At 39.8% G+C, this 26,590-nt stretch overlaps 2 protein-coding genes across 2 annotated transcripts in view; both read left to right on the top strand.

Moving 5' to 3' along the window:
• Window positions 1–544: 544 nt before the first annotated feature.
• Window positions 545–2,846, top strand: rab42a (RAB42, member RAS oncogene family a; the record flags this gene model as incomplete). The annotated part of the gene is given in 3 exon segments (XM_080044878.1): window positions 545–594; window positions 596–928; window positions 2,408–2,846. Coding segments are annotated over 3 exon segments (822 nt in total).
• Window positions 2,847–9,739: 6,893 nt separating this feature from the next.
• The window catches only part of gmeb1 (glucocorticoid modulatory element binding protein 1), a 34,558-nt gene continuing 17,707 nt past the window's right edge, over window positions 9,740–26,590 (top strand). The window contains exons 1-5 of the mRNA XM_080044821.1: window positions 9,740–9,795; window positions 12,869–13,061; window positions 15,787–15,839; window positions 15,976–16,091; window positions 19,716–19,819. Coding sequence (XP_079900947.1) covers window positions 12,934–13,061; window positions 15,787–15,839; window positions 15,976–16,091; window positions 19,716–19,819 — 401 coding nt within the window. The 5' untranslated portion in view covers window positions 9,740–9,795; window positions 12,869–12,933. The remainder of the gene's footprint in view (window positions 9,796–12,868; window positions 13,062–15,786; window positions 15,840–15,975; window positions 16,092–19,715; window positions 19,820–26,590) is intronic.

Below are 26,590 nucleotides of genomic sequence, written 5' to 3' on the forward strand. Positions count from 1 at the left end.
TCTTTCAGGTTTATTGCCATTAGACACATTGATATCTACCCGAACTCAAAATTTGACCTGTAACGAAAAACAGGTTTTTCACAGAAATAGCTAGCCTACAATATTCCGTAGGCCTATAAAGAAAAGAAAAACACTGTGAAGGCCGTCCATGGTCCATATGCAACTAAAGCCTCTCCTACTTCAGAACCACGGACAGCAACTGTCCTCCAACGATCTGAGTCGTGCGGTTTTGAGATAACAACAGTATCTACCGGCCTAGACCTACTCTTCATTAACAATTGTGAAATATAGAGTGGCAAAAGCAATATTCCAAGTAGCCCGCAGTAGCATAGCCTACACAGGACTGGAAGAATCCACTAATATGTCACACTAGGCCTATGTCTACACAAAATACCCAATCGCGTTTTCGTACGGCTTAAAATCCCACTGCGTCTTATCTAGATGTGACTTTTACATAACAAACAATTGTCCCATTCACGGCTGCAGCAGGTTTTACAGTTGGAATAGCCTATGTCGCGTAGTAGAGCATAGGTAAATCTATCACATGATTGCTGCGTTCGCTCTGTGCTCAGCGTCTCTTCCTGAGCAGCTTATAGGCAGCAGCCGGGGCTCCATGTAAACACAGGGCTTTGTTTCACACACATACACACGCGCACGCACACTATAGTGTAGCCTACACACTCTCCGCTGGTATCCCCTCGTATAGTCATGCCATGGATATTTTGTGGCAATATCAGTTCAGGATCATTTTACTCGGGGATTCGACGGTGGGGAAGTCGTCGTTGCTGAAGCGCTTCACGGACGGAATTTACAGCGATGTGGCGGATCCGACGGTCGGCGTGGATTTCTATGCCCGCTCGCTGGACATCGAGCCCGGGGTGAAAATCAAGCTCCAGCTCTGGGACACGGCAGGACAGGAGCGATTCAGGTACAACACATAAAACAAATAGACATATAGAAATGTTTCCAATTGAATATGATCTGATGTGATCATATGTCCTTAATTAATGGAGGGGGGGCCTTATGGTTCGCTGTCGTGTTTGGCTGCTATTATAGCCTACAATCAAAGCCTTTAAATTAAATTAAAGTAATTTCCCTTTCTCGTTGTGGTGTGCCTAATGCAGACAGTGAATTAAGAGACAGCGGAAAACAGGGTCAGGACAAGATTACAGGCCCAGATCCATCCTACCATGCCCTGGCCTATCGGCTATAAAAGCAGTGAACATCGAGTTGCATCATTGCATTCATTCACGGATGATGGACACCGTCCTCATCTCTACAGGCCCCAGATTTGATTCCCTGAGATAGGCTTGACTCCACGGTCTCCAGGGCGACCATAGGAGGACAACCAATAACTAAAATCTATAGTTGTTGCATTCATCCATGCCCTGTTGCTTGCTCTTTGGTGTGTCTCTGCTGTCGTTGTTGTGTTTGTTTTCCCTTAAAATAACTCCACTGTCTTGGAGAGGCAGCTCCTCTCTTAGATCTTGCTTTCCCTTTTGAAGCCAGAGCTTCAGAGGGTGTTTTCCGTCAGGCTTCACCGCAGTGGAATTCTTTCACTTCTGTCTTTGCTGAATATGAGAAGTGCTTGTGAAATCTGTTAGCAATTTCAAATCACCCTCTGCACAGATGAGGACCTTTGTACATATCTTAACAGTGGTGGACGAAGAGGGGCAATAATGTCCGAGTCTTTTAAAGGTCACCTATTATGCAAAATGCACTTTTTCATGGTTTTTCAACAGTAACAGGCTACAGGACCCCGGTGTGACTAGACTCCTAAAGTATGAGCAAAAACACCACTGTCTTATTCTACACCTTTATGAAAACCTGTGTTAAAAAACCCAAGTCAGATTTCTCTCCACTTGTGACAACATAAGGGGATAAGCCACGCCTCCCATTACCGACCTAACTGAGCACATACCTCTACCTGTGATAAACCACACCAACACAGATATCCCTGAATCCAACTGGCAGGAAGATTCAGGGCCAATCAGAACAGACTGGGCTTTTTGGAAGGTGGGGCATAAAGAGACCTTGAATGTTTAATCATTAGAACTATGAATTGAAGAGACTGCTCTAAATGTTCAAACATTGTGGGACCTGAACAACGTAGCTTGGACTTGTCTTGACTGACTTTAACCGTGACTGGAGAGTTGTCATGCATCGGTTTGAGACTTGACTTAACACTTGCTTTGAAGAGACTTCGGGTTGGACTTGGATTTGTCTCCACTGTCTGCAGACATTCTCCAAAAGGACCCAATCTTACATGCAGTAGTTTCATGATACGGGAAAGCCTTAGTAGGACACGTTTTTTCGTTCATCAGAACTATCCAAGATGTTCATATGTCCTAAGCTGAGATCAATATGCTTTGAATGACTAATAGCTATCAATCTGTCTACCCACCAGGTCCATCACCACGTCCTACTACCGTAACTCCGTGGGCGGGTTGCTCGTCTTTGATCTCACCAACCGCAAGACCTTCGAGCATGTGAGGGAGTGGCACAAGGAGGTGAGTGAGCACATCCTGCCCCACCACATGGTCTACATCCTCATCGGACACAAGAGCGACCTCAGCAGCGAGCGCAGGGTGAGCCGTGACGAGGCCGAGGAGCTGGCGGCCGAGATGGGCATCCGCTACGTGGAGACCTCGGCCAAGTGCAACAGCAACGTGGACCGCGCCTTCGAGCTGCTGAGCAGGGACATCTACGAGCTGATGAAGATGGGCCAGATCGTCACCCGAGACGGCTGGGACGGCGTCAAGAGCGGCCTCACCGCCAAGGTCCTCTACCCAGGAGACGAGGACGACATCGCCACGGCCACCCCCGAGAAGGGCTGCCACTGCTGACTGACACACTCTCAAACACTGTTCTGTTCTACACCACAAGGTCACACACCTAGTCCCCACAGCTGTCCATTCGAAACCAAGTCACTCACAGGCTCAGCATCCCGTGATATATCACCATCCATCACTTCCACACCTTGTGCTTCTCCGTGCCCTCTCTTTGTGTGGGTTTTTCTGACCATGGGATTCTTTTTTGACAAGGGGGAGGGTGTATTTTACATCCCCATGTGTATCTTATAGGCAAGTTGTATCTCTAAATTCAAGCGGTGTAGCATGAGCCAACCCGTTTTGGGCCTTGTTTGGTTTTGGAAAAACACAGAAGGCTTGCAGAAGGTGATCAGTTATTGGGGCTTAGAGTGAAGCCATAACTCCTTTCCCAGACCTGGAGAAAATGGACTACTAAGTATAAAGAAGGTACAGATGAATCCATGGACTATGGCCTTGTCATAGTCTGGCATTAGTTGTGGGTTTCTGCCTGTCAAAGTCTGTGCGATGCTTTGCCTGTAATCTTTTGTGACTGTAATACTGTAAATAACATTGAAATCTATAGAGCTGGACGCTAAAAAGGTCACTGAAAGCTATTTAATTAATTGTGTGGATGGACACAGTGCACTCGACAAAATGTCACCCTACTAAATCAGTGTCCTCCTCCCTCTACTGTAAGCTTTGTGTGCACTAATGCCAAACTGATTGCACCCTTTGATCGCTCTGTGAATAGATGAGTAATGGTTTTTGTATTTAAAAAAGTTTAGGCGTTTACTTTACTTTAAGATAGGCCAATGTAATTAGGGTAGGTTGTCCAATTTATGTATTTGTATCAGAGCATCAAGTGTGTCACCTCTCACTCATCAGAACTGTAATGACTTTGTCAGCAGTAGTGAAGATTGTTTAATTAAGGAGAAATTTCACCTGCTGCTGTTTCTAGCTTAGGCGCAAAGGTGTTTCTTTGGCTCAAATCTCATTTCAAAGTAATATATCTTACATTGAGGACTGAGCTGGAGAAGGATGCCAGCTAGTTGAATCCAATAGCGTGGATGTTAGTGCTGCTTTTGTGGGCCTATACTTTATGCTGTGTCACAGAGGCGTCGGTGGGGAATGTGGGATTAAAGGTCACATATTTTGGAGAAGGATCTGACTGGGATTTTGAACAAATGTTTTTAGAAAAGCGGAGGTGGAGAAAGAGGAAGAGTGTTGTTTTCTTCAGGACCCATATTAATGTTGAAAAAAGGGCATTTTGCGAAAAATAGGTGACCTCAAAATACAGAACTGGACCCAGGAGGCTTAGCAACGCATGGAATCTCTATCCTCTCCATATTTATGAAAGAAAACATGGAAACCAGTCACGTGTCAATCTTCTTATCTTACTCTCATGAAGAAATCTAATGAGTCCATTTACCAAACTGTTGAACTATGTCTTTAAAGCTATCAAAATGCTTGTTCTTTCTCATTCAAATCTGTGACTTTCAAGGCCATGATTATCATTTACCTATAGCTCTGAATCAAAAGTGTAAAACACCGCTTAAAGTAGCTGAAATTCTCTGTCGTCTTAACTCAAGTAATCTTGAGAAAACCATTGACTTAACTTAAGCTTTAACAAAGCTAGTGTTATAGAAGTATTTGGAATGTGTCATCTTGTGCCACTAACAATACCAGCTGGAATAGAGACTCACTGTTTAATGCCAGTCTGCACACATAACATGTCTTTCATGCAACATATGTCAAGTCAGCGCAGGCTTCTTTGCCAGGGAATTCATGCCCCCTCCCTCCCTTCGCTCATTCACCTTTCACCAGCATCTCACCCCAAAAAACCTGTTCAGAAACACACACACAGCATTTGTAAACAGCACGATTATTATGCATTATTAATTTTTTACTTTGCGTACATGTGACCAAACTGATATTTGTTCTTTGAATTGATAAAGGCTGAATGGGTGATCCAGTAGATATACTGTATGGTTGCAACTAAGTATTAACTAAGGAATGTATTCTTAATACATTTCAACATCCCCTTTATTTCTTTTTTGTACAGATTCAAACTGTATTTTTCCTGCTTAACCACCATGTTATAACCAGGTTTCAATACAGTATACAACAATATGTTCACAATTTGTTCATCTATTTCTGTTCGACAATCACACGTTAACATTTTGCGGTTCTTGGTGCAAGTTAGGGGCAGTGTGCCTTGAAATCTTACTAAATGGCATGGCAACATCCCATTTGACAGTCGGCCTGACTTGGTTTAATAATACCACTACCTTACTTACTATTGTCTCTCATCCAAACCGGGTTCATTTGTATGATATTGTTTTAAATGTGTATATTAATAGTGTGCTGTTGGCAAGCTGTTCTCCGGTGAGCATGATCCTTGTCCCTGAGCGCTTACACATCAGACGGGCCCACTGCGCTGCCGAGGGTGACGGGAGCAGCCTCAGAGAGTTGGAAAAGCAGCGTTTAGATTTCAGGAACAACAGCGGAGAGACACCAACAAGAAATTAATTATTTGAAGGACTGACTGAATGGGGAGAAATAAGCTAATTTCTTACACTCTAAAAAGAAAATAGTTGAACCAACTTAATTGAATTAGGGCAACTGGTAACACACAATTGAATTAAGTTTATTGAAATAAAGAATGTAAGTTACACAATTGTTTTAAGTGAGATCAACTTAATAGTTTGTTTGTTTTCAAATCAAAAGTTTGCATTAATCCAATTTATAATTAAGGGACGACAACTTAAAATGTCAGTGTAATCCTAAAGTAAAATATTGCTTCTGTAGAACATAAAAGAAAATAGTTGGACCAACTTAATTGAATTAAGGCAATTGGTAACGCATTTCAGTGTATAACAGTCAGGCAAGCAACATATTTCCCATACACTGTTAGAAATTTCCCTGTAAAAAATATTAATCAACTGGCAGCAGGGTTGCCTTTATATTACTGTTAAATTAACATTATTTTACTGTCACTAAAATTGACAGGATTATACTGTTAATGAAAAAAAGGGATGAACCTGGACTAAATGTTTGTTATGTTGCTGTTTGCACCGTGAGCGAAGGGGATGTTATATTTCATTGGGCAGATGTGTTTAAGTTTACTTTGTCCCCTATTTGATAAAATGCTAAACATAGACAGCAGCTTCTGTTTGTTACTTCAAGACACTTTTGTAATTTGTCTCATGAGTTGAACTTGGGATCTGGTTTAACAGTTCCACAAACCATTTTGTTATAACCAAAAAAACAACTGTTAGTTACAAAGATATATTTTATTTTAACATAATGCATAAGTAATGGAATGAAACATCCCCTTCACTGAGGGTGCAAATAGCAACATAACAAACGTTTAGACCAGTGCAAGTCATTGTGGGAAAGCGGGCGTCTCTACAATACACTTTGTTGTGCTTACTTGATTTATCTGAGGCAATCCGTTTCCTTAATTCTACTGAGTAACACAACTCTTCAGTTAAGTAAGACTAACTTAGTTTAATTATGTTAACTGCACTTTCCATTTCCAAGTATATATAACTCAACTTTAAGTAAACCAGAGGATATAAAGTAAACAACACTTTTTAGTTAAGATGTGGATGGATGAGGATTAATGAAGAAAATGGTATAAACTTCACATGTGCAGAAAAAATGGCGGCTTCACAGGAAAATTCTAGCTGAAAAAGACGTTGACGTACAACAAATAAACGTCCACGTCATGACGTTAGACAGGAAAACCTAATTGAAGCTCTTTCATTTGCATAAGAAAAGCAAGTCAATGTCAGGTCAATGTAGTAAAGTACAATTTAAATTTGATGTAATCCACAAAAGTAGATTGCCATCGCTAAAGCAGAAAACTGAGTCAGACTTATTCAAAACAGTGCGTTACTTCAACTTTTCAAAAATATACTTTTTAGAGTGTATAAACCATTACTAGATGCCTCTATAGTTAAAAAAATTAATATAATTTTTTTTTTACGTCTTACAATCATTGACCATCCTGTAAAATGGAATTAATGACGGTGGCCATATCCGATCTTAAGTCAAGATCCAGCCTCCCTCTGTAACCTTAAAGGAGTAGTACAACAATTTGATTAATTATAGACTACTTTCTTTCTTTCTGATAATTAGAAGAGAAGATTGATACCACTCTCGTGTGTGTGTGTGTGTGTGTGTGTGTGTGTGTGTGCGTGTGTGCGTGTGTGTGTGTGTGCGTGTGTGTGCGTGTGCGTGTGTGTGCGTGTGTGTGTGTGTGTGTGTGTGTGTGTGTGTGTGTGTGTGAAGTGAAACTACAGATTGGCCTATAGCTTAGCATACAAACTGGCAGCATGGGGACCAACAAGCCTCGCTTTATCTAAATGTCAGAATACGCCCATCAACATAGAGCTCTCTACATTGATATTCTTCATTTGAGCAGATTCATGTAAAAGCTATAGACTAACCACACCTCAGCTCCAGCTGTGATAGTTTAACACATACCATGAGATTGGCATCGTTCTTCTTATCTCAATCTTAGAGAGAAATTTAAGAAGTGGATTTTGTAAAATGTTGAATTATGTGTTTAATGGTGTTCTTTTAAGTTGTCCACAGTAATGGTGACCCAACCCATTAATGGACCAGAAAACATCAGCAGGTGTTAATGCCTGCATGACTTTACGTAACCCAAAACTGTCCAGCTCCTATGCCCACATCTCACAGCTTTATTGAATACATGTTATTTATTGTATATATTCTGTAAACAGAACTTGCGTTTTTATTTAATTTTATTTCATTGATTGGTTAAAAAAATAAATAGATGTCCAATGAACAATGTCTGGCCTCCATTGTTTTTTTCATGTCTAAAGTGGGGTTTTGCGCCCTCTTCTGACAGATTGAAGGATGATCTCCATGACCTAAATTGGATATTGTGATGAATAACGGTTAAAAGGTTAAGATTTGGACAAGGATGTATTATTAGATTATAAAAGGGAGAAAGCCTTTTCTTCCATGCTAAAACAATAGTCACATTAGTTCTAATAAGATTAAGTAGCCTAGCTGATAGACACATATTATATCATCAATCCCAAGGGGGAAAAGAAAAGCAAGAAAAAAAACATACATATAAAAATACAATAAATGTATATATAAGCTCAGAGCTATAGTTTGGCAAAAGATCTCAAAGAAAATGAAATGTGTTTTAGATATATTTCTTTCTTTTTTGTTTTAGCAACATGATACTATTTACAAGTGAAGTTTTATTTTATTTTTAAGTGAGATCTTTAAATTGAACTATTTAAATAAATGCCATTATAAATTAAATTTGATTGTGGTATAACTCCCCACAGAATTATAATCTGGTCGAGGGATTTTTAACAGCAATTAATCAATAATGTAGCTATAAAGAAATATAATCAAACAGTAAATTAATAAGTGAAATTAAAAAATCTGATTTCACCCTGGAGATTTTTTAATGTACAACAACAATATTACCAAACACTACAGCCTTATTTTATCATTTTAGTTTTGGATAAGTCATGTAAGGCAGATTGAGAAAGAGCAGCCAAATGTACAGACTTCTTTCATGACGGCTACATTTTTAAACCACCCTGCATTCCAAATCACATGGGCATACTTTTTCTTTTTACTTCACTACATACTGAAGTACAGAAGAGTTGTAGGGCCACAGGAGAGAAGAAAAATCAGATAAGGAAGATTTGTTTTCATTATGTCGAGAAATGTCAATAATAAAGACGATTACTGCAAAATGCTCTTGGAGTTAGTGGAGCCTTTATGTATTTTCTGCATACTACAATTGACGTGCATGTATTGGGACATTCTAATTTGTTTACGGGTCTACTAAATAGTATGGAAGTATGGGATTGGAACACAAGGCAAATCTCTATCAACCCATAACCTAGTAAAAATGTCTATTGTTTTTCAAAGTAGCCTACTCGTCAAGTTTCGCACATAACCTGAACGCATCACAAGCTGTGAGTGAGCGCACTGCAACCAATGAGAGTCAATAATAATCGGTAGCCCCGCCTTATCTTACCCAAAATGCACTTCGATTGTCAATTTATCCATAAGAATATACTGACATTTCTTTGATAATTGTCTAATGACTACATATATGAAGTAACTGTTGTTGTCGAAGATGGATATACTACTACACAATATAAAATAAGTAATCGAGGGAGGAATATTAGCCTACAGCACTTGAACCCCTGAGTGAGGGAGGTGTTGCCCCTGGACACCATGTGAGCGGTTCATGTCCACGTTAAAAAGGGCTTCTGCTATGATTGGCACAGGACTGGTGGGGATATCCACCTCTCCTGCGGAATCGCTATCAAGAGATTTCGGAAGCATAATTTTTATCATAGGGGCTGTTAGTGATCATTCGTCCTGGCGCCCCGCGTTAATATGTTAAAATAAATATACCAAGCAATCGCTTTAAACCCAACCCGTGGGTTAGGCTGTGACAAGCTAGGGTTAACTCGGACTGTCACATGATTAACTCAATAAATACTTTTATTGTTAAAAGTTGGGCTATGTCCGCAACGGCTTGAAGAAGAGGTTTACAATCATACTTTAAAGTTTGGTTCAAACGTGTGTGTTTGCTTGTTTGTAACCTAGCCTACATATTAGACCTCGACTGCTTTAGGCTAGTGTATCACACAGTTCAAACGCTGCATTACAAAAAAACAAACACCGTTTTCACAAATCACGCATTATAACCCAATACATTAACGCAAATGGTGCCACATTACATGAAGTACTCGTCGCCCTTTTACATATTGAAGTTATATTAGCCACAGTCAGTAAAATGAGTTCCCTTTGCATGTTGTCAGGGTTTACAAGAGCGTGATAACTATGGACATATAAAGAAAGTTGATAACAAGGCAAGCGCTGTTCAGCAGGAAGTCCAGCCATATTTGCTTGTACGCATGCGCCGCAGATCTGCACATTCTAGGGCTGCGTTTGTCTTCATAAAACGGTAAGGGTGAGCTAATATTTCACTATTGTATTTAAAAAATGCTTGGCGGTGAAATATCAGCCGCTTGTACGACACCAGCGGTCGTTTTAGCCTGTTTTTTCGGGTATTTGGCGGAAGAGGTTCAGCCAGCCAGGCTCGTAGAGAATGGAGGGGCAACGCCGTCGCCGTGCCGTTGTTTGCTGTACGTGCCGCCGCACAGGGAGACGTCATTTTGAGGGGGAGCGGAGAGTTAAAATGCAGAGTTACGAAGGGACGTACGGTTCAGAGACAAGCGGCACGTAACCGTCACATTGTAAATGCAAAGCTTTACCCGTCTCGGACCGTTTACTTAACAATGTCGTTCAGCTTTCCCACACATCATGTTACGCCCTTGCGTTAGCCATAATGGCTACCGCCGAGCCTAGATCCCCTAGAAGAAGCTGTGTGGCTATTAGCAGCTTAAAAAGCAGCCAGTTTCCCACTGCGCTCGTGATAACCCACGTAACTTAGGGAATAGTTATTTTTAAATGTAGGCTATATCTGCAACCACACGGATGGATTTACCTATTAGTGTAACTGTCAATGGACCACCAGTCAGCATCCTCCTAAAAGTCACGCAATGCTGATCTTTATATTCTATGTCAGTGCGCGGGGAAAACCCAAATAAATACATTTAGATAAAAAAGACGGACTTTTATAAAGTGGCATTGGCACTACTTAGTGATGGTTAATGGTAGCATTCGTTATGGTTCATGATAAATCTGTTGGCTAACTTAATCGTGAAAAATAGACTCATTTTAAATTAAAGTAATCAATGTTTTATGTATTTATTCAATTAATTCATTTCTTGCATTAGTTCAGAGTCAGACGAATACAAATGGGGTCAATTGAACAATGAATGCTATAAGAAGTGTTATTGAAACAAGTGCCCAATGTTTGGTATTTTGATATTGGCCATGTTTACTGGCAAGAAAACGTTGACATTAACACACGTTTAAATGAAGCTTGCTTTATGTTTTTGTTATTATTTTAATTATTACCCTTTTCAATTTTCTATATACCTGTGTACCATCAGGCTCACAGCTCTCAGAAGCTCAGTACCTGACGTTAGCTAGCCAAGGTTAACTAGCTTGTGCTTACCACTTATCAGAATGCTAGGCTATTCATTCAATCAATCAATCAATCAATCAATCAATCAATCAATCAATCAATCAATCAATCAATCAATCAATAAATAACTTTTATTTTCACTAGAAAGACACTGAGCATACACATTAAACACAATTACTAGGATAGCATATAATGAGCAGAGAAAACAGAAATGAAATACGATAAAAATTAATATTAATTTAAATAAAATAAATAAAGTGTATATAAAATACAAAAAAATAGCAAGAATAAAATAAGATGAAATACTAAATGAAAAATGAATTCAGCTAAAACAGTTAGTCAGATGTGTACAATTCAGAAATCATAGATTTAAATAAACCAAAAGTACGAAGAGCCGTTTAAAAGTTGTTCTGCAGACTATTTAATGAGTTAGGAAGCACTACATCAGGGGTGTCCAAACTTTTTTCACTGAGGGCCACATACAGAAAAATCTACGAAGGGCCGGGCCACTTTGCAAAAATAACACATTTATCAGGACATGTAGCTGCTCTGATGTTTAGTTTCATAGTGTTTTCATAAATTGTAATCCTTCTTCACGGCAACACTTTACTTTACACATTAAACAGATACATTCCCCCTCTTGTTAAATGCCATTGATACACCCAGTGTTTTCTGCTTTTGCGTCCAATGTCCAGCTGGGTGAAAATAGTAGCCAGCCGAGATCCCGACCCTCCAAGGGGTGTCCGGGGGTATGCCCCCCCGGGAGATTTTTTTAAGTTTTTAAAGTGAAATGCATGAATCTGGTGCACTTTGAGAGGGAAATTAAGAGGCTGAAGAATTTTGTATGAAAAAAATGGAGACACTGTGTCAGATGAATTAGAAGCTATTGGAGAAGGACACATGGATTTTCCATAATAATATTAATTTAAAATAAAATGTTATGCAGGGTCCCCTGGGATGGGCTTGGAGCTCTTTTTCTTTTTGGGACATATTTCTCTGTAATATAATGAGTGCATTTAAATTATTTAAAAATTAAAAGGGCCATATTACATTATATTTTTTAAATGTGCCACGGGTCAATCAATCAGTTTTGACAACCCTGCACTAGTGGGTTAACTAAGAAATGCGGAAAAAAAAAAAAAAAAAAAAAAAAATGTTTTTTTTTTTTTTTTCAAAGGGCCATATTACATTATATCTTTAAAATCGGCCGCGGGCCAATAAAAAGCGGGCCGCGGGCCGCAGTTGGCCCGCGGGCCGTAGTTTGGACACCCCTGCACTACATGAAAAGGCAGTCATTCTTAGGCTGGAGTGAGCTCGGGGAACCTTAAGAGGAGTAGCTCACTGGACCAGGTACAATAGGTCTCTGTGTTCCAGTCGAGTATGGTACATATGTAGGGTGGCTGTTTCCCAATCAAAGCTTTACATTTAAATAAAAATCAGTGTTTCTCACGTCTCATTAAAAGAGAAGGGCAGAAGGCCAACCAACCTTTTCATACAGGGTGCAGTGATGAGTTTTAAAGCAGTCACCTGTAATGAATCTAAGAGCTGAATGATAAACTGAATCCAAAGGTTTTCTATTAAAAGAAGATTCGCGAAGGGATAGAACCAGACTATCACTCAAGTGAATGTTCTGTCACATTTGTGTGACATTTACACCCAAGCAAAGTGTACTTACTAGTGTGACAATGTACTTGAGTGAAACTCAATAGAAGTACTCCTTCATTTTAAAAAGGGTGATGGTTGAAACAAAATCATATTTGATGGTAGCCTAAAATATCAAAAATGTTTACAAACCACTGAGTGTTAATGTCCTATCCAACAATACATTCCATTTCCATTGACACCCACTTTGCAACCTGTGCATACACACAACTGATTATAAATTATAAATGGGCAACTGCCTCCACAGTGCAGCCAAACACTAAAATAAACCACAAGACGCTTATTACAAGTGCTTATTAAAAAAGTTGTCATCTTCTTTCAGATGAACAAACTCCTGGATAGCTGTTACGTGAAAGCAACCCCCCTCTGCAGTCTACTGTGAGCGTGATGGCCAGCACGGAGGAGGTGACGGTGTCCATGGGGGAGGTGGTGATGATGAAGGCTGAAGGTGAAGGAGACCTGGATGACCCCAATAAGACCCAGGTCATCCTCCAGCTCCAGCCGATCACAGCTGGGTATGTAGAACGCTAATGTGGACTTTACCTATTCTGGCTCCACGGTTGTAGAAAGTTGAGATTGGGCCAATAGCCAATTATAGGGCTGCTGACAGAATTAGTCATACTCCACCCCTTCTAGGGCTGGGCGATATGGACCAAATCTTATATCACGATATAGGTAATTTTATATCACGATATGGATATATATCACGATATAGTATTTTTCCTTTTAAATTAAATGGATTACAACAGGGGTGTCCAAACTTTTTTCACTGAGGGCCACATACAGAAAAATCTACGAAGGGCCGGGCCACTTTGCAAAAATAACACATTTATCAGGACATGTAGCTGCTCTGATGTTTAGTTTCATAGTGTCTTCGTAAATTGTAAACCTTCTTCACGGCAACACTTTGCTTGTACATTAAAAAGATACATCCCCCCTCTTGTTAAATGCCATTAATACACCCAGTGTTTTCTGCTTTTACGTCTAATGTCCAGCTTGGTGAAAATAGTAGCCAGCCGAGATCCCGCCCCTCCAAGGGGGGTCCGGGGGTATGCCCCCCCGGGAGATTTTTTTAAGTTTTTAAAGTGAAATGCATGAATCTGGTGCACTTTGAGAGGGAAATTGAGAGGCTAAAGCTGAAGAATGTTGTATGAAAAAAAATGTAAACACTGTCAGATGAATTAGAAGCTATTGGAGAAGGACACATGGATTTTCCATAATAATATTAATTTAAATTAAAATATTATGCAGGGTCCTCTGGGATGGCCTTGGTGCTCTTTTTCTTTTATGGGACATATTTCTCTGTAATATAATGAGTGCATTTAGATTATTTAAAAATTAAAAGGGCCATATTACATTATATTTTTAAAATGTGCCAAGGGCCAATCAATCAGTTTTGACACCCCTGCACTAGTGGGTTAACTAAAAAATGCACAAAAAAAAAAAAAAAAAAAAAAAATTTTTTTTTTCAAAGGGCCATATTGCATTATATTTTTAAAATCGGCCGCGGGCCAATAAAAAGCGGGCCGCGGGCCGCAGTTGGCCCGCGGGTCGTAGTTTGGACACCCCTGGATTACAATAACCGTACTGAACTTAAATCACATTAGATTATTTTCATCTTTTGCTTCGAATTGAAATTTCCATACAAAAGAGAAACTGGTGCAAAATACCACACCAGTCTGGCTTTAGTCAATCAGTGCAAAATAAAAATGACAGCATCAACCAAATAGCCTACATTTTCCAATTGATAGTAGCCTATATCAAAATAATGAAAGACTTGAATTTTCCAGCAGTATTTGCTCATCTTCATTTAAAAAAGCTGTCAACATTAACTAGTGAGCAAATGTCTGGTAATACTTTCACTCCAGCTTCAACACAAATAGTATTTTCAAGTTTGACATGTTTTAAAGTTACATAAAACCAGCCCTGCTGGCTGTCTCCACCAACAAGATGTTATTGTTAGCCAGCTAGCTCACGAGAGCTAACCCATGTAGTTTGCGGCTTAAAGCAAGCCAACTCTGCGTCACGGCAACAGCATGCTGAAGCACCGCACGCAAGTTTCCTTTGCCCGATTACATTTTTGACCATTAATACCAGCTGCACTGCCACCGTGACACGGAGTTGGTTTGTTAACTGTAGTGACTGCACACCGGAGCTAGAGCTAGAGCTAGAGCAAGCTGTATTGCAGCCCAGAACTCTGCTGCAGTGTGGCGCGGCGGTGTAACTGCAGTGTAACTGTAGGGACTCGGGAAGCAAGTGCCTCCTGCCACATGAACTTTTTTTCTCCGCAATATAAACGGTATGGCCAAATCTCTCCCGGTAGACACTTTCATATTGTCCACGGTAAGATACCGTCATTGTATTATTTTGCATGGATGTCTACAACACATAATGTTTATATGGTTGGATTTATGTTTGGATATACGAAACAGATCATTTAAATTACCGCCATTTAGTTAACTCCTATAATTCCCAATTTTGAATATTCCCAAAATTCCCGTGGAAAGTTTCCGGAAGTTTAAGGGGAGCTTTCCACCCCTTTGCAACCCCACCCTCAATGTTGCGACAAAACCTAAGCCCATGGGGACTCCAATTACACTTCAGCTAGATGGATGGCAGATGATCAGCCACTATAAGGTTTTAATTACAGTATGACAGAAAGGATTACCCCTAAAACCTAACAGAAGCGTTTCTGAGGTGTTAATCTGTGCCCTTGTCCCCCCCAGCCCTGTGAGGCCAAAGCATCAGCTGCTCTGCACGCGTGTAAACAACACCTGAAGCGATACGCGCGTAAACGTCAGGTTGATATAATAAAAAAACATTGAATACATACTGTATATTTATCTACATTTTGCAACCTAGTATTCATTATTTCAGACCTCATCAGTTTAGGGCGACTACAGTTCACATGTTCGGGTCTGATCATTGTAATTTAAACTTTGATCATATTTTTTATTTTATTTTATGACCCACTGATGGCATGTTTTCTCCTTTATTGTGGAGCATTGCAGCAGTGTTGATGGATACATTGATAAGGAATACTGACACAAGGAAAACTGCTCTCGGCACAGAAAGTTTGGCTGCTGCCTTGTTGTTCTACGCTTTGAAACGGGACCGTTCACGCGCGTGCATAAGTTTTGACGGACTCGTGAGGCGCTTTTGGTGGGTGTTACGGGTTAGTCCTGAATAAATCCATAGAAGTATCAGTAAAGTAGTAAATGCAAACTGTTTCCTTTACAGAGATGAATCGGCTGAAACCGACGCAGCGGTCATATCTGTTGAAGCACATTCAGGTAGGAGACTGTCACAATGATGTTTGGACAATTTCAAAGATTTAGTGATGCATACATTGAGCAGATAACGTCACAAAAAGCATTTTTTTCCTCTGCCTAAAATCTGGGTTGTGTATCTATCTCTCCATTCTTTTAGAACAAGGTGATGGAGACGATGTGGAACTGGGCTGTCCCATAACATGCGGCGACTGTAAAGCCCTGCTGCTGGTCAAGAAGTTTGTGTGTCCAGGAATCAATGTCAAATGTGTGAAGGTTGGTACTCATCGTGCTTTTCCATGTCCACCTTGAAGCTAAATGGCTACTGTAGCAGGGTCTCACTGGAGGTATTTAAAGGTTAACCCAAATGCATTGATATTGAGAGTGAAAATGTGTCACAACTAGGGATGGGCATAATTAATCGATGCTCGATAATTGCTCGTTAAGAAATGTGTCGATCAATTTATATTGTTATCGATCAAAAGGACGTTGTATTGCATACTGTGAGTCTTGAAGCATTTAATTGAATATCACTATGTGGAAGAAATAACAAATCTAACCACCAGGGCGCGATGTTTTATTATTTCTAATGTAATAAACGGAGACGTGCACTGTACACATGCAAAATTAGTTGAACTGGGAGAGGCAGTGGAGACAGGCCAGGAGGCTATCGAGCAGGCTGGGCGGCACGCGGACGAAGGGAGCGCAAACACTGGAGCCGCCGCCACACAGGCTTCCGCTATATGGCATTACTCCTCGGGGAGCAATACTCCACTATACTGGACACTGGCATTGACACAGAGGTTAATAACTTTCTGAGGGATACCCCCCCACCTCTGGATTGCAACCCTACCGACTGGTGGAAAGTGAAAAGAAGGTTCCCCAGGCTGTCAAAGTTGGCGCGACAATACCTCTGCATCCCCGCAACGTCGGTCCCGTCAGAGCGGGTGTTTTCTGCTGCTGGACTGACAGTTACAAGGCTGCGTTCGCGTCTGACCCCCGAGCATGTTAACATGCTTATATTCCTAAACAAAAATCTGTAGGCTGGAGGTACTGTATGCTATGGACAGTGGGGACAGTCACCACCGTATGTAAGTCGCTCTTTTTTTTCTTAATGTGTTGTCTCTCGCTCCGCTTTTCTTTCGGCGTGGTGCCTCTTAGAGTCGTTACATTTTGTCAAAACTGTGACATTTTAGCAACAAGTTCAGCCTTATATATGTTCACTAAGGTATTGCTTTTATATAGGCTAGTTCATGCAATTGTTTCTAAATGTGTGGCTCATCTTTTTGTTGCGAGCCTTTCCGAGCGCCGGCTGCAGCCTATAGGCATAGCTATGTCGGCCTTTTTTTTCAAAACAGTTATAGTTTAATGCCCACTTGTACTGCCTTGTTTGATTATTGTTGGCCGATAGTAGGCTACTTATAGTAATTGGAATACAGATTTAGTCTTGTTGAAGCGTTTCCAAACGTTTAAGAGCGCCTGTAGGCGCATTGTTCGGCCTTTACGAGCGCCGCATAGGCCTATAACCTATAATGCCTGTATTTATTATTTTAAAACTGTTAAACAGTTGTAGGTAGGTCTTCAAGTTAGGGGTGTGCACGTGTACACGTGTACACGTGTAACCGTTTAGTAAATCATAACCGTTTAGGAAAAATCAATAAACGAAAACCTTTTTTTTTTTTTTTTTTTTTAATTTCAAAGTTTTTAAATATGTTCTGGAGACACGCGTTTATTGATTTTACATCACTAATAAACTAATTGGGGAGGATAAAAGCTAGTCTGCCGAGAATCTGTCTGTCCCTGGGCGAGTGTGTGTGTGTGTGTGAGTGAGTGTGTGTATTGGCGCACACACACACAAGGGGAGTCGCCGTGCTGGGGCTCGACTCAGCCGCGGAAGAGTGATGAAAGATAACCTAAAGATTAAAGTTACCCGGATGACGTGAACTACGCTCGTAAGTAGCCCGAACTTTATAACACCTGTTCAACATGCATTTAACGTGGACATGTAGAAAGCGATAGGCTATATTAATCAGGAAATGAATGAAGCGCGATTATGACGGCGAACGTGTGTGTGTGTGTGTGTGTGTGTGTGTGTGTGTGTGTACCATGGACCTATTATAAGAGGTGTGTAAACGAGCGTAGTTCATGTCAATTGTGTGTTTACAGGCGAACGAACGCGTATGTGTATGTGTGTGTGTGTGTGCGCGCGCGCGCGCCTACAAGACGGCGGGGGCACGAGGACAATGACGTCACGGTTAACCGTGTACACGAAAAAAAAGGGGTCGTGTAACCGTTTACAATTTTTTGTAACCGTTCACACCCCTACTTCAAGTTAACTGTCTTGTATTATTGTTGGCCTATACATGTTGGAATAAAGATTTCATTGATAAAAACATGCATTTTGTATTTTCTACCAACGGGAATTTTAATATAGCCTATAGAAAAAGTTAATGATTAATCGATAATTGCTCGATAATTCTAGCGATGATCGAGCAAGGAAATTTCTTAAAATGCCCATCCCTAGTCACAACTTCACAAGACAGACAGACTTTTCATTTCATTTTCCTTTATTTAACCTCAATGATTGTTACCAAACAATTCCAGCTGAATAGCAGCTAGGTCATTCAGAAGTGAGTCCTTAATGGGGGAGAAACAGGAAGTAGGTGTCTCAAAATGAATATAGTGAACCACCTATTTATTTCTTTTCTCTTTAAATGTGTACGCTAATAGCTTGGTGCTGGTTACAGCCGATAGTGGGCATGTGCTCACAGTGGCCCATTGATTTGAATATATTAAAAGCAATTAAATATGAAAAATGCAAATTGAATAAGCTTTAAGCTTGACCAATCTCCCTGCTAATGGTTTCATAGGTGGTTTTATGAATGAGTTGGATTGAACAGATGATTATTATGATCAATCACAGCCTGTCAAGCTGAACCTGTAATGAGCAGCTCAGCACAACAAATGTTCTCAACCTCAACCCAATGAATGATTAACACCAAGGCTCACAACGGGAAAGGTGAAAATACTTCTTTCAGGTAGCTCTATAATAATACTATACATTTGGCCCAGAAAATTATATGTTGCGCGCTCCGCCATCGGGCTCACTCATGGAAATTTGAATGGTGCCGTTAGTGGACATACCCTACAATTCCAACACATGATCAATAGATTGTATATATTACTGGAAGAGGTAGTCTAAAAATATTGGACAGTGTTGCTGCAACTTAGGCACCAGCCCAATAGAACTTATCATGGGAAAGAACACTTCACTTCACTTTTTCTTTTACTAGTATTTTAGCATTATTTATTATGGTTGATACATTAACAAATACATTATTTCATTTGCATACTGTAACAGTCAGTTTTATAACATGTAGCGCCAGTGGCGCCTCCCTTTGTTTGTTGAGCAACTTAATGTTGAACATGAAGAACTGTATGTGCTCCTCCGCTCTGCTACAAGTAACTATGTATGCATTCTACTAGTGAAGTCTCCCTTTTTTAATGGTTTATTTTGTAATGAGTTGGTGTAGGAGGGAATGTCTGACTATGCTCCTGAATGCATGTATGCTCAATAGATATAGTGCCGTATACCTGGCTTGATATGGTCAATGTGTAATAAAAGTACCGTCAGAAGAATCCCACAAGTTGCCTACGGAGTCTTCATGCTAACCGGAGCTATTGCTATCGGACCATAACCTTAACCTGCACCATTCTCCGTTACCGTACATGGATGTATATGAACAGAGACTGCATACTCTTTCAACAATGAAAGGCCACTATCAGACCTGTGGAGCACAGAAGTTCTTTTTCATTTGATGTTTTTCTGGTCTTTTTTTTTTTTATCATCACTCAAATGAACCAGATGTGATTTCCTAACGACTTACCCTCTACCACCAGTATGAAGATCAGCTGATCAGCCCCAAGCAGTTTGTGCACATTTCTGGAAAAGCCACTCTGAAGGACTGGAAGAGAGCTATCAGGATGGGTGGAGTCATGCTAAGGTGAAGGGACATGTCTTTGTTTTACTGAGCCAGAAGCCACATTTTAATATTCTGTGTTGGTTGGTTGCACATTGCACAAACATGTCATTAGTCAAGTCATCATCACAGTCTGCACGCAAGCAAAGATGTGACTCATACTTTTGGAAATAAGCATCATAAAAGATGCAATATTCTGTGCAGCTTTATAGAAGTGAACTAACGGGACATGTTTCCATTACCTATGAGCCGTTAAAGAGAATTAAACGTCCTGTCTCATTGACTGTTAGAAAAGTATGAACTGGGGGCGCCCTTAGCTCAGTTGGTAGGGCGTCCCCCCCATGGGCCTCGGCCAGCAGCAGACCCGGGTTAGATTCCAGCCCGCGGTCGTTCTCTGCATGTCACTCCCCTCTCTGCCCCATTTAAACTCTGTCTCTACACTATCAATAAAGCATAAAAATGCCCCAAAAAAAAAAAGTAAAGTATGAACTAATACTGTAGCAGTTATAGTTCTAAAAAAAAGTGTCAAGAAACACGGCTCAACAGGGACTTTATCTGAAATATTTAGGTTAGAAAGAGGCACTAGACAAGGATGCCCGTTATCCCCCTCCTTATTTGCGTTGGCCATTGAGCCAATGGCTCAGAAAATTAGACAAACAGAAGAAGTGAGTGGTATTAGTGTAGATAAACAAAAATATAAACTGAGTCTATTTGCTGACGATTATTAACTAATATTAAAACATCTCTTCCAAAGGTAATGAAGATCATAGACGAATTTTCTAAAATATCTTGTTATAAAATGAATATTGAAAAAACTGAACTGATGCAAATTAATAAAGGAGCGTGCATCCCAGAAGATTTAAAGAACCTTCAGTTGAAAAAAAAGTTAAAATACTTAGGTTGCATTATAAGCCCTGAAAAAACACAATTATACAAAGATAACTTTATCTCTCTAAAAATTAGTATTAAGAAATGGTCAGACCTGCCCATAAATATAATTGGAAGGATAAATCTTTTTAAAATTATGTGGTTACCAAAATTTCTCTTTATCTTCCAAACAATACCTTTAATTCCTCCAAAACAATTCTTCACACAACTAAACTCTTTACTCACCTCGTTTGTCTGGTCTAATAAAGCACATCGACTGAGTAGAACTCTTCTTCAAAATGTAAGAACAGAAGGTGGTCTTAAACTTCCAAATTTAGAACTGTACTTCTATGCATCACAGATGTTTTACATAGATCGGATAATCAATAATACAGCTGAAGAACCCTGGATTGATATAGAAAGTAACCAATTAAAACCCCAAAACCCAAAATTGGAAAAATACTTGGAGCGCAGATTAGTATCCCTAGGAACACAGAATTTTGGAATAATCCATCAATTAAAATCCAGAATGAAGAGCTCAATTGGAGTACTTGGAGTACAAGGGGAATTAATCAATTGTCAGATCTAATTTTGCACAATAGGGTTCAACCATTCACAGAACTTCAGAATAAATTCAAACTGTCAAACCAAGAATCGTTTAGATATTAACAGCTAAAAAACTGGATAATGGAAAACTTTAATTTACAATATGATTTGGTTCAAGGACCATTTGAGGAGGTTATGTTTAAAAAAGGAAAAAAGAAACAGTTAATTGGTAGCATATATAATATTCTTTTGAAGGAAGAATCTAAACACTACTCAATGCATAAGCTCTATGAAAAATGGAATAAAGATCTCCAATTCAAAGAAGCCAATATAAAATGGAAGAAATGCTTGTATCTTACAAATAAAATTACCACAAATTAAAATCTCAGGCTAATACAATATAATCTGATGACAAGAATATATTATACTAGAGATAAATTTCATAAGTTTTATGCTGACTCCTCTGACCAGTGTGTGAAGTGTGGCTCTCAAGACTCTCATACACGCCTTTTGGCATTGTATGAAAGTGAACAAAGGATGGAATGAAATCCAAGAATGGATATCAACCATTTGTAAAACAAAAATGCAGTTCTCAGCTCAGCTGTGTATTTTTCAGAACCCCGAGGGTGTAAGATACCCTATGGCAGGGGTGGCCAACCAGTCAGAGACAAAGAGTCACATTTTTTACTGTGTTACTGCAAAGAGCCACATCGTACACACTGGTACACACAGTGGCGATTCCAGGAAATTTTGACTGGGGGTGGCCAAGGTGGGCCACAGAGTTAGAGTGGGGTGGCCATCGCACCCCTGAATGAATAGCATGTGATATGCTGTACAACCAATTCAAAGATGATTTATAATCCCAAATGCCCAAATCATGTTAGTATCCATTGTAATGTTTGTCAGAAAACTAAACCCCTGAAGGGGGTCTGGGGGCATCCCCCCCCCAGAAGATTTTTTTGTGTTTTTAACATGTAATCTAAGCATTCTGGTGCATTCTCGCGAAGATAATAAAGGAGAAAGTCAATATTTATTTCAGCTCAGATGAATAGTAAAATTAGCAAGACAACATAACTTGCTAGCAGCCAGATGCCTAACAACTGGACAGAGGGACGGATGACCACTAGCTTTTGACCAAATATCTTGCTAAAAAAATAAACCTTTATTTATGAAAGTCTGCCCTTGCTAAGAACATGTTACACTCGCTAACTACAAACTTTAATTGTTTTATTCAGATTTCAAAAATCTGCTGGTAGTCCAGGCAAAATAGCATTTTACGACAGACAAATTGTAAAAGAATTTTTTTCAGCTCAGATCATTTATATGAGGTGTCCAGAACAACATACTAAAAGTCCTAAGAAATCCTAGTTGAGGAAATATGTTTAATTCTCATCAATCCAAGGTGTGTGCCAATAAGGCGAGACACCAATAAATCCCAATAGGGCTATTTTTTTCCTTTAGTCCTATCAAAATTAAACTTTACACAATGAAAGTATCCATGATAATTAAAAAATGTTGTATTACAAGTTTCTTTGAAAATTAATTTTAATATGCAAATGAGCTATACACTAATCCAGGGGTGGCCAACCCGCGGCTCGCGAGCCGCATGCGGCTCTTTGCCCAGCTTCGTGCGGCTCTTCAGTTCATATCAAATTATGTGATTATAATTTTTTTTTTTTTTTTTTTTTATACTTTTTTTTTTTGTGTGGGCCTATGTGTGTGCATGTTCGCAAACGTTTCATGCGGCTCTTACGTTCGTTTTACATGTTGTCTATTATTTCATTTTTTATTTTATTAATGTGTAGGCCCTATGTGTATGCCTTTTCGCAAATGTTTAATTGAGGACGCAACATAACGCTCGCAAACGTTTGGTGCGGACGCAACCTAAAACTGCCCGCTCAGCTTGGAGGGAGGTTTTCCGTGAGTAAACTATTTGTGTCAAGTTCGCTCCGAAACAGAGTGGGAGAGTTCATATTTTTTGTTGAACGTTATGGCAGGCCATTCTGCCTTATATGTCAGGTGTCATTTGCGCATTTCAAGGCTTCAAATCTTCGGCGCCACTTCAGCTCTCTCCATGCTAAAAGTAAGTCCCACAAAGCAACATGCATAGTAAGAGAAAAACGATATTTTAAATTGTTATATTTTTGTTTGTGGACTTGGTTGAACTGAGAGTTTGTGTGAGGCAGTGCACACAATGTTCATTGTTGAAAATGACTGCCCTGTCGTCTTTAGTACTGTAGGAGTCCAGTCCTGTCATTATCACAGGGGCGGCCTTAACGATTTGGGGGCCCGTTTCAAGTCCTAGTGTGGGGCCCCCTGTTTTTTTTTTTTTTTTTTTTTTTTTTTTTAAATAAATAATGCTTGTGCATGCATGTGCAAGCTCCCCGCGAAAATAAAAACGCCCCCCCCCCCCCCCCCTGAAATCTTACTGGCCACCCCAGTTCAAATGTTATTTTTTATTTTCATTTTATTTTTTTAATTACATTTTTTTCCTGATATGTATCCTAGTTTTGATAGGTAGTTGCCAAGTTCATCACACAAACACTCCAATCCACTGATATGAGATCAGTTTGCAATTTTCAATTACTAAATTAATGGTAGGACTGTGGCCACTAGAACTGGTCTCTGGTCAGCAAAGGTCTTGAAAACAGCATAAGTATGCTTGTGACATGCGTGCCACCCATGCATGTGTATAGGCACGTGTCCCAGCAGATTTTTGAAATCTGAATAAAAAAATTAAAGTTTGTAGTTAGCGAGTGTAACATGTTCTTAGCAAGGGCAGACTTTCATAAATAAAGGTTTATTTTTTTAGCAAGATATTTGGTCAAAAGCTAGTGGTCATCCGTCCCTCTGTGCAGTTGTTAGGCATCTGGCTGCTAGCAAGTTATGTTGTCTTGCTAATTTTACTATTCATCTGAGCTGAAATAAATATTGACTTTTTCCTTTATTATCTTCGCCAGAATGCACCAGCATGTTTAGATTACATGTTAAAAACACAAAAAAATCTTCTGGGGGGGATGCCCCCAGACCCCCCTTCAGGGGTTTAGTTTTCTGACAAACATTACAATGGATACTAACATGATTTGGGCATTTGGGATTATAAATCATCTTTGAATTGGTTGTACAGCATATCACATGCTATTCATTCAGGGGTGCGATGGCCACCCCACTCTAGCTCTGTGGCCCACCTTGGCCACCCCCAGTCAAAATTTCCTGGAATCGCCACTGTGTGTACCCGTGTGTACGATGTGGCTCTTTGCAGTAACACAGTAAAAAATGTGGCTCTTTGTCTCTGACTGGTTGGCCACCCCTGCACTAATCGAACATGCCCAAAATCAACCCAAATAGGCTTAATTTTTTCCTTTACTCCTACCACAATAAAACTTTACATAGTAAAAGTATACTAAAAAAGTAACTTTTTTTGTATTACAAGTTTATTTTTAAATGCATTTGAATATGCACGAGCTCCACACTTATTGAATATCCAATCATCCTACTGCCAATGGGTGATGGCAATACTGCTTTTAGACTGGCCTCAAACCTGAAAAACTGCCTGGCTTACCTGCCAGGGGTATAACAGGCGCCTCTCATGAATTAGATTACTCCTCCCCTAGCTAGTGTAATTTTTTACTTTTTTCAGTGCCATTCCCTTTCCTATGCCAAATAGACGAGACTGAAATGGCATGGATAGAGGAGATTGTCACACACCTTGGGACCAAGTAACTCCTTTGTCTACTTTATGCACCATACAGTGCTGCTTGAAAGTATGTGAACCCCTTGAGCCTTTATGAATTTTATTTATCAATACCAGTATGTTTAAATGAAATAACAGATTTTTGTTTATCAATTCAACATTTTTATTTTCCAGAAATCAATTGTTAAAACAGATTAAAAAAAATTATTTGCCAACTTTTGTATGTGCAAAAGTTTGTGAACCCTGAGCTGCATTGGTTAACAATTTAACCAATGCAGCTCAGGGTTATGTTTACCTGCTCAATAGCAGGTAAACATAATCAGGTGGGCCAAATTGAGTGATGAAATGGACCAATGTAATGAGAGATCTTTAGGGAAGAAATTGGGTGGCACTAGATAAAACAGAGATCAAACCAGGTCAGTGTGGGCCCACCAAAGTGAACCCATACAGATCAGACTTGCCACAGATCAGACTTGCAACAAGAGTACTAACAAGTCTGTGTCATCACCTACTGAGACTGTGTCTTTTGTTCTGACAGAGGCAATGGCAGTTTGGACAATGAGCACATCTGCATCAGCTTTGCATGGTTTGTGAAACACCATTTTTTGTCTTACAAGTTTCTTTGAAAATGAATTTTAATATACAAATGAGCTATACACTTATCAAATATAGGCTATCCGCATAGGCTTATTTTGAACCTTTACACAATGAAAGTCTAAATGAAAAGTAAAACATTTGTATTAGAAGTTAACCTATAATGGTCAAGGCTTTCCAGAAGGGGTTGGTCGAACGTCAGAACAGGGGTCACATCATGCTGCAGAGCTTGAGTTGCCACAAACCTCAATGTTGAGTATATGCAGGATTCATCACTGGGATCAAGATCAATCATTGGAAGGAATGTTACTGAAGCTCTTCCAGGGTGTTCATCTAGAAGATGCAGGATCTGCATCATACCAGACCATGATGGCCTTTGAGAGTGAAGGAGTAGGGATGTCTTCCACAAAACATCCAGCTGTGATGTTTTGTTATCTGCTGGCAACAGAGCCAGTGGCTGATACTCAATAGGTTCACGTATGGGAGGAATCATAAAGTACTGAATGTGTATGCGACCAACCGCAGCAATATCTGCAGCAGTCACTTGGATATTTAAAGGAAAAAATTAAGCCTATGCGGATATATTTTGGGTAGCCTATATTTGATAAGTGTATAGCTCATTTGCATATTAAAATACATTTTCAAAGAAACTTGTAAGATAAAAATGGTATATCACAAACCATGCAAAGCACGATGCAGATGTGCTCATTGTCCAAACTGCCATTGCCTCTGCCAGAACAAAAGACACAGTCTCAGTAGGTGATGACACAGACCTGTTAGTACTCTTGTTGCATCATGCTGATCTGAATGCACACGAGCTGTTTATGGCACAAGAACCAAAGAAAGCAACAAAAATAAGACGGGATATGGTGCATAAAGTAGACAAAGGAGTTACTTGGTCCCAAGGTGCGTGACAATCTCCTCTTTCTCCATGCCATTTCAGGCTGTGATTCTACATCTGGCATAGGAAAGGGAATGGCACTAGCCTGTAAATCCAGACCTGCCACTAGGCGCTGGCAAATTAAATGTGCTGCGCCTGTTGGTCTGGGCACTCTCCATTGAAGCTCATTAAATATGTCAAGAAATCCTGAGCT

This window comes from Ammodytes marinus (genome assembly GCF_949987685.1).
Source record: "Ammodytes marinus genome assembly, chromosome: 17".
In the NCBI taxonomy this organism is placed as follows: Eukaryota; Metazoa; Chordata; class Actinopteri; order Uranoscopiformes; family Ammodytidae; genus Ammodytes; species Ammodytes marinus.